This window comes from Octodon degus, unplaced genomic scaffold (assembly GCF_000260255.1).
Source record: "Octodon degus isolate 3935 unplaced genomic scaffold, OctDeg1.0 scaffold00002, whole genome shotgun sequence".
Lineage (NCBI taxonomy): Eukaryota > Metazoa > Chordata > Mammalia > Rodentia > Octodontidae > Octodon > Octodon degus.
This window is the reverse complement of record NW_004524578.1, coordinates 28,011,792-28,019,178: the sequence shown is the minus strand read 5'-3', so window position 1 is coordinate 28,019,178 and position 7,387 is coordinate 28,011,792. Positions and strand designations below refer to the sequence as shown.

The 7,387-nt window shown below is 41.8% G+C and overlaps 1 protein-coding gene across 1 annotated transcript in view; it reads left to right on the top strand.

Moving 5' to 3' along the window:
* Chp1 (calcineurin like EF-hand protein 1) overlaps positions 1-7,387 on the top strand; it is a 45,499-nt gene that overhangs the window by 8,598 nt on the left and 29,514 nt on the right. Inside the window, exon 2 of the mRNA XM_004623394.2 lies at positions 4,241-4,313. Within this exon, the coding sequence (XP_004623451.1) occupies positions 4,241-4,313 (73 nt within the window). The remainder of the gene's footprint in view (positions 1-4,240; positions 4,314-7,387) is intronic.

The following is a 7,387-nucleotide window of genomic DNA, read 5'->3' as shown; positions in this document are numbered from 1 at the left end:
GTGACTAGCAACACCAGAGACATCTTTGAATTACCAAGAATGAGGTTTGGGGCACCCTGCCTGGCTAGCATAGTACCTTCTACTGAGAGTGACTTACTGGAAATATATCCTGCCTCATTTGTGCAGTTCTCAAAACTTTCTGTACATAGGTTTTGTACCTTCTTTAAAAGTGGATTGGGCTGTCAGGCATGGTGGCACATGCCTGTAATCTTAGCACTAGGGAAGGGAAGCATAGCAATCACGTAAGTTTGAAGCCAGCCTGGGCTATGTAGTGAGTTCAGGGCCAGCCTGTACTACAAAGCAGGACCCTGTGAAAAGAAAGACAGCAAGAAAAAGAAAAGAAAAGGAGAGAATTGAAGGAGGCTGAGGTGGCAGTATCCCTTAAACCCACAAGTTTTGAGAATATTCAACATAAAAACAAAAGTGGACTAAAGTTGTTCTAATCTTCATAACTTAGAATAGGAATGGCGAACCCTTTAGAGCGTCTAAGAATACAGACAGCCCACTGCAGCAGGCATGCCATAGGATCACCATCACTGCCTTAGAGCTCGCTTAATATTCTTTGGCATGTTGAATTAGCACTGAGACTAGCTTTCTCTCCTTTTTGTTAGAGGCCTTTTTAAATGATATCATAAAAAATAAAATAAATGATATTAGTTCTGAAATGTAGGAGTTAGGGCTGACCAGATAGCTCAGTGGATTAAAGTACCTGCTTAGGCAGATGCAGGGGTCAGAGGTTCTATCCCCAGCCTGCTGTGCCGGCCCCACCCTCAGGGTGCACTGAGATGCGATTGAGAATGGGTATGGTGGCACATGCCTTTAATCCCAGCGCTTGAGAAGCTGAAAACAGGAGAATCGCTGGAAGTCCGATCTGTGTAGTGAGACCCTGTAAACCCTGCACTAAATTAAAAAAAAATAATAAATAATAATAATGAAGTGTAGGAGATAGGTTCAGATATGACCATATTGAGTTATGTTAAAAGCTGACATCTGAGGCTGGAGATGTGGCTCTGTGGTAAAGCACTTGCCTAATAGTGCTCAGGACCCTAGATTTCAACTCAGTATCAAAAGAAAAAAAAATTGCCATATATTTCTCTCCTGGTTTCCGTATAGCCTAATCTATCCTGAAAGGTAACAATGCCATGATTGCTTAGAGTACCTATGTACATATTTTTTGTGAACTTACCGCGCATTATAAATTCAAATAGCCATCGGTAGATCCCACCACACACACCCCCAACAAAAAGTGTAAAGCCACACTAGTTCTTACTTAGAGTTTTAAAAAGTCACACTGTCAGAGGTTTCTGTGATCTATTTTCTTGGATGATGAATTAGATTAGCAAGATAATGGTCATTTATTTAACAGAGTTGGACTAGGACTACATCATAATATTCCTATCAGGGGGCTGGGGACACAGCTCAGTGGAATAAGTGCTTCCCTGGCAAGCGCTAAGGGCCTGAGTTCAATCCCCGGTTCCGCAAAAAAAAAATATATATAATAATAATAATAATAATAATATTCCTATCAGTTTTAAAGTTGTTTAAATTGTTATAGACAGACAGACAGGAATTTCTAGAGGGACTCAAACTAGTAATAGTGTTTGCATATGGCCTAGGACAGTAATGGTGACCTGTTAGCTTTAAATGATACAAACAGCCCTCTGGCAGGAATGCCATAGGTTTGTCACCACTGCTGTAGAATTAGAGCTTTAAGCAAAGTTTTCATTGTGCATTCTTTTGTACATCTGGATTTCTATCATGTGCATGGCATAAGATAAATATACAAAGAAATATAATTTCATTGCTTTCCTTAAGGAAAAGTAATCTGAAGTACAGAATCATAGAAATAATTAAGTTCATGAACCTGTACATAATGCTCCAAACACTGAAGTCTGATCCAGTGGACTAAATATAATGCCATTATTAAAAAGTAATCCAAGGTAATACAGAAAAAAATATGAGTTACTAAATGAAAAATGAGCTATTACAGCAGTGTAAAGTATGGAGATGACTGATACTACATAGGATAAAAAAATAAAAACAACAATGTTGGGACTGTAAACAAGTAAGGTTTTTTTTTTTTTTAAAAAAAAAAAGGTCCCTTCAGGCTCACCTTTCAGGCTCACCTTGTCAGGTTGATGAGATAACTAACCTGCAGTGCCAGGCCACCATTTTCCTTTCATCCTCTGCACACAACCCCCTTTACTTAGCCCTTGCTGGTAAATAGTGGTGTTATAATGGTCAGAACCTGTGTCCCTGACCTTCACCAAAGTTGTGTACTCATCACAGATAGCTATTCACACCTGCCTGGCTGCAAACAGTCTGCTGCTGCTTCCTTGGTGGCTGGACCCCTGCTGCTCTGCCCTGGATGGGAATGCTTCTCCCTCTCTGCTCTCTGTTCTCTGTGCACCCTGAAGCCCCAATGCAGAACAGAGAGCACGTCTTCAAGGGTGAAACCTAATGGTACAGCGGTCACAGTACTCTTCTAGTGTGTCCTCTCATCCCAGTTCTGGGCCACTCCCTGACTGCCCCCCTCCCCAGCCCTTGTTTGTTTTGTTCCATTGTTCCTAACACTTGGAGTCCAGTTTTGTTGTGTGAGCTCAGGGAGAAATATGACTAGGACTACTTCTGTTACCCCTGAAAGTGCAGCCTAAGACAAAGTTCAAATTTGTCCCACCAACCCTTTTGGCTTCAAGGGGGTAGGCTCTCACTGTGTATTTCAGGCTGGCCTTGAACTCATTGTTAGTCCAACCTGCCCTTGAATTTGCCACAGTCCACTTACCTCAGCCTTTCCTGTGCTGGGATTACAGGCATAAGCCACTAAACCCTGTTCTCTAGGGGTTTTTTTTGGGGGGTGGGTAATCACTCTCTTTTCAAAGTACCGAGAGACTTATTCCCCAAAATGCTTTTTTTTTTTTTCTTTCAAAGTTTTATGGGGGGGCTGGTGAGATGGCTCAGTGGGGCTGGTGAGATGGCTCAGTGGTCTAAAGCACCTTCTTAGAACAAGCTTAGCAACGCACAGGGACCGCGGTTCAATCCCCCAGCACCACATGCCAGCCAGCCCCGCCCCCTGGTGGGCTGAGCTGGCCACACACACACACACACACACACACACACACAAATAAATAAAATAAATTAAAAAAAAAAAGTTTTATGGGATACCTGCAAGTATTAGCTCATTTTAATTGTCAACTTGTACATAAATTTACAGAGGTAATCCAAGTGGAAGAAAAAAATCCCTTTCTTGCAAATGTCATCTAGTGATAGCGTGACCACTTTATAAATTGCCTAGTTTGCTTCCTTGGAGCCATTTCCTTTCTTGGGAACTCAGTGGAGCTCATGCAGTCAGCAAAGAGGCCAATACCAGGATGTGGCGATCTTCTATCCCTAAGGTTAGTCTTAAGTGAAAGCCTCCAGTGTTTAGCACAGACATAACTAGATAATAGAACCTCTTTGCTGTTCCCCAATCTTTAATTCAATTCAGGTTATCTAGCCAGCAATGCTAGCCTAAAAGACAAGCTGATTTAAGGGGCTGGCCAAATAACTCAGTGAATTAAAGCATCTGCAAGCAGGTGCAGGGATCAGGAGTTTGATCCCCTGGCCCCACCCCCAGGGCATGCTGCGGTGGCAGTTGAGACTGGGCATGGCGGGGCGTGCCTGTGATCCCAGCTCTTGGGAGGCGGTAAACAGGCAGATCACTAGGAGTCTGATCTAGTAGTGAGACCCTGAATATCTTGTAGGCCCTTCCCTAAAATACAAAAAAAAAAAGCTGATTTAATGAGTTTTTAATTAAAGCATACATTTTCATAGCCTCTAACTCGGCATCTCATAATTTCTTTTTAAACTAAATTTGGCTTTGTTAAGTAATAACCATCTGACAACACATTAGGTGTTGAGGCCAAACTTGGTGCCTTGCTCATGTGAAGCACATACAATGTAGCTGAGCTACATCCCTGGCCCTAGTACATTCTGGATTAAGCCTAGACATCATTTCTGAGAGCCAGCTTTGATTGCTCTTGATTTGCTCACTCCTGTGCTTCAGCATTTAAGCTTTGCGCTTTGACACTATGGAGATGACTAAGAGTCTGACATTTGTTTTTTAGGTGCTCTCACTGTGTTGCTCAGATGACACCCAACACACACACCCTGTGTCACACACCCAGAAGCACTCAACAGTGGGTTGAGTGCAGTATGAATGGAGGCCTCCTTCCCTGTCAAGGACTAATTGTACCCTTTTTAGTTTCCCACAGTCAAATCACTCGCCTCTACAGCCGATTCACCAGCCTGGACAAAGGAGAAAATGGGACTCTCAGGTAAGCAGTTTTTTTCTTGTTCCTTGTTTCCCTTACAGAGACTAGAAACTGACATTTTTTGTTTTATTTCTTTTTTTTATATATACCAGGGATCAAACTCGGGACCTTGCACTTGCTGGGCAGGCACTTAAGACACTGAGCTATCTCTCTAGCCCTCTGACAATGTTTATCCCAAAGGTAGATACCATGTGCCAGTACTGGGGATTAAACCCAGGGTCTTGGGCATGCTAGGTAAGGGCTCTCTCACTGAGCTATATTACCTAACCCTTTTTATTTTGAGACGGAGTCTTACTAAGTTGCCTAGACTAAGCTCAAGCTTGCGATCCTCCTTCTTCGGCCTCCCAAGAGCTAGGATCACGGGTGTGTGCACCACTATGCCTAGATATTTTGTTTTGTTTTTTAGGTGCTCTCACTGTGTTGCTCAAACTGTCCTCTTGAGTAGCTGAGATTGGAATTATAGGTGCATGGCACCTGGCTTTTCTTTTAGTTATGGCAGAAGAAATATAGCATAACCAACTCAGTGGCATTAGGCCACTCATTGTGTTGTGCAGCCATCACCACCACCTAGTTCCAGAACAGATTCATTATCCCACATGGAAATCCCAGATCCATTGGAACATCACATCCCAGTCCCCCTTTTCCCAAACCCACTTTCTGTTTCTCTATGGACATTTCATATAAATGGGATCATAAAGTAAATGACATTCTTGGGAGTGGCTTCTTTGATTTAACAAGATGTTTCAAGGCTTACTCATGTGATGGCTTATAGCACTACCCCACCCCTTTGGTACTGGGGATGAGATCTAGGAAGTACTTATCTCTCCCCCTCAGGCCTCACACTGGCTGAGCTTCCTGATAAGATCTCAGCTGCTGGCCACATAGTGGTCAGATTGTCTTTCCTCCTCTCCCAACCCATTTCTGCTCCTTTCCACCCTTAGAGATTGTAATTTGGGAACCCTAAACTCTTCTATAGCACAGAGGAATGCAGCTGTTTCTGGCCTTCTCTCAGTTCAAGGCATTGTCTTGACCTTTCTAGAGCTCATTGTGTTGCTCAGATGAATACCAGTGGTTTCCAATCTTTTGTTGCCTGAAACCTGCATCACTTTCTTGAGAACACAGGATTATTAGAAGAAATACTTATTTATTTTTATTTACTTAGAGATGGGGTTTTCTATATTACCCAGGCTGATCTCTTTTTTTTTTCATATTCAACTTATTTTATTAATATCTAATCTAATACAAGTTTCTTTATCTGTATGTGACATGCATGTATGATAATTCCATCTTAAAGAGTTCCAATAGGATTGAACAGTTTCTTGCAATAACTGCTATATGCCTACAAAGACAAACATTTGAACTTGTAATTTCCTGTCTTGAAAGCAACTTAATTGGTGCTTTCTGAAGAAAAAAACTTCCATAAATTATTTAACTTGATTCCAGTAAAATATGGCTTCAGCAAATGTGAAAAGAGAAAATCCTGTTGTTTCTTTGTTGACTCATGATATGAAGGTAAAAAATGTGGAGTTTTTTTGTATTTCTATACAAAAAGTGGATTTACACAATTCTGACAGGTAAAGTACTAAAAGATGTCATAAGCTGCCTTTTCATCAGGAAAACAAAAATGATTTCACTGTGTTCATCTTCTGAATTGATTAGTAACCTTGTGATTTTCACATTGGGAGGCAAATTACTAGCAGTAAATTCATCAAATTTAGATCTTTCCTAAACAGGAACACCATAGAAATCAAGAACATCTCTGACGCTGCACATCTGGTGAAGCCTGGAGTTAGGTTCTGCTTGGCCCAAGTCATCAGCTAACTGTGCCAAGAGACTGAACTTCATATGACAGTATTCTAGGGAGATGTGTTGCCATTTACTGGGAAGAAAGGAACCAAAAATTTCTTTAATATAAGATTCCAAACGACTCTGGAGATCTTCAGGTGGCATTCTTGTCCACAATGCTCGACTGTAAATGTGGACAAACTAGAATAGGTTCTTTTTTCACTTCTTTAGTCTTAGCCACCACTGTTTCTTTCTCTTTCCTGATCTGAGACCAAAACTCTCTATGTGCCGCCACTATGACCATCCACAGCCAACCCTTTCCTGCAAGGCCAGGTATAAATAGCCATATTAAAGGAGAGGCAGGTCCCAGGCAGATCTCAAAACTCTCAGGCTTAAGAAATCCTTCTGCTACCCCCACCCCCAGTACTTGGAACTACAAGTGTATACTACCACACCCAGTTTTTCTACTTTTTGTACTCTTCCCAGAAGATCCACATGGGGGCATGCCTGAAGCCAGATTTGCAAAGGTGATAGTGTATATCTTGGCATTCTACATTTCTTTATAGTGATTGTCCCCAGTGGGAATATAAAGGAGGATCTGCAGAAGGCCTTAGGTAGTGGAGAGCTTCGGAGTGCTTCAGAGGAAAGACTAGAAGAAGCAGCTTGTCTGCAGCTTCTCTCGGACTCAATTGAGACACTTGGAAAACAATAACTTAGTGAAATAAGAAAGAAAGAAATCTCTGGGAATCAGAGAGTCAACAGGAGTCAGGCATGATGATGCATACCTGTAATTCCAGCACTCAGGAGACTGAGCCAGGAAGATTGCCATGAGTTCAAGACCATTCTGGGCTACATACTGAGCTTAGGACTAGCCTAAACTATATAGTGGGAACCTGTCTCAGAAGGAAAGGGAAGGCAAGGGCCGAGCCAAGCCAACCTGGTAAGAAAACTAGAAACTACAGAGAAACTGGAAAAACAACACAATGCAGAGAAGAGAATGAAGCAGTGTACAATCCTAACCCTTGCTCCTGGGAAGAGGACCTGTCTGCTAACCCAAGACTGTCAAAAAAAAAAAAAAAAAAAAAAACCTTTTTCTCCTTTAAATCAGTCAGTGTGAGATTTCTGATCTCTGGCTAAGCAGGGTTAATTCCACCCACAGCCTGAAGCAGTTACAGAAAATGGACCTTTAGTCCCTTCCACTCCTTAAGAATAAAGAAAATCTGGAGAGGAGGAAAGAGGTAGGATGGAAGAAATAAAGAGAGATAGAAGGCAAAGACAATATATATATATTA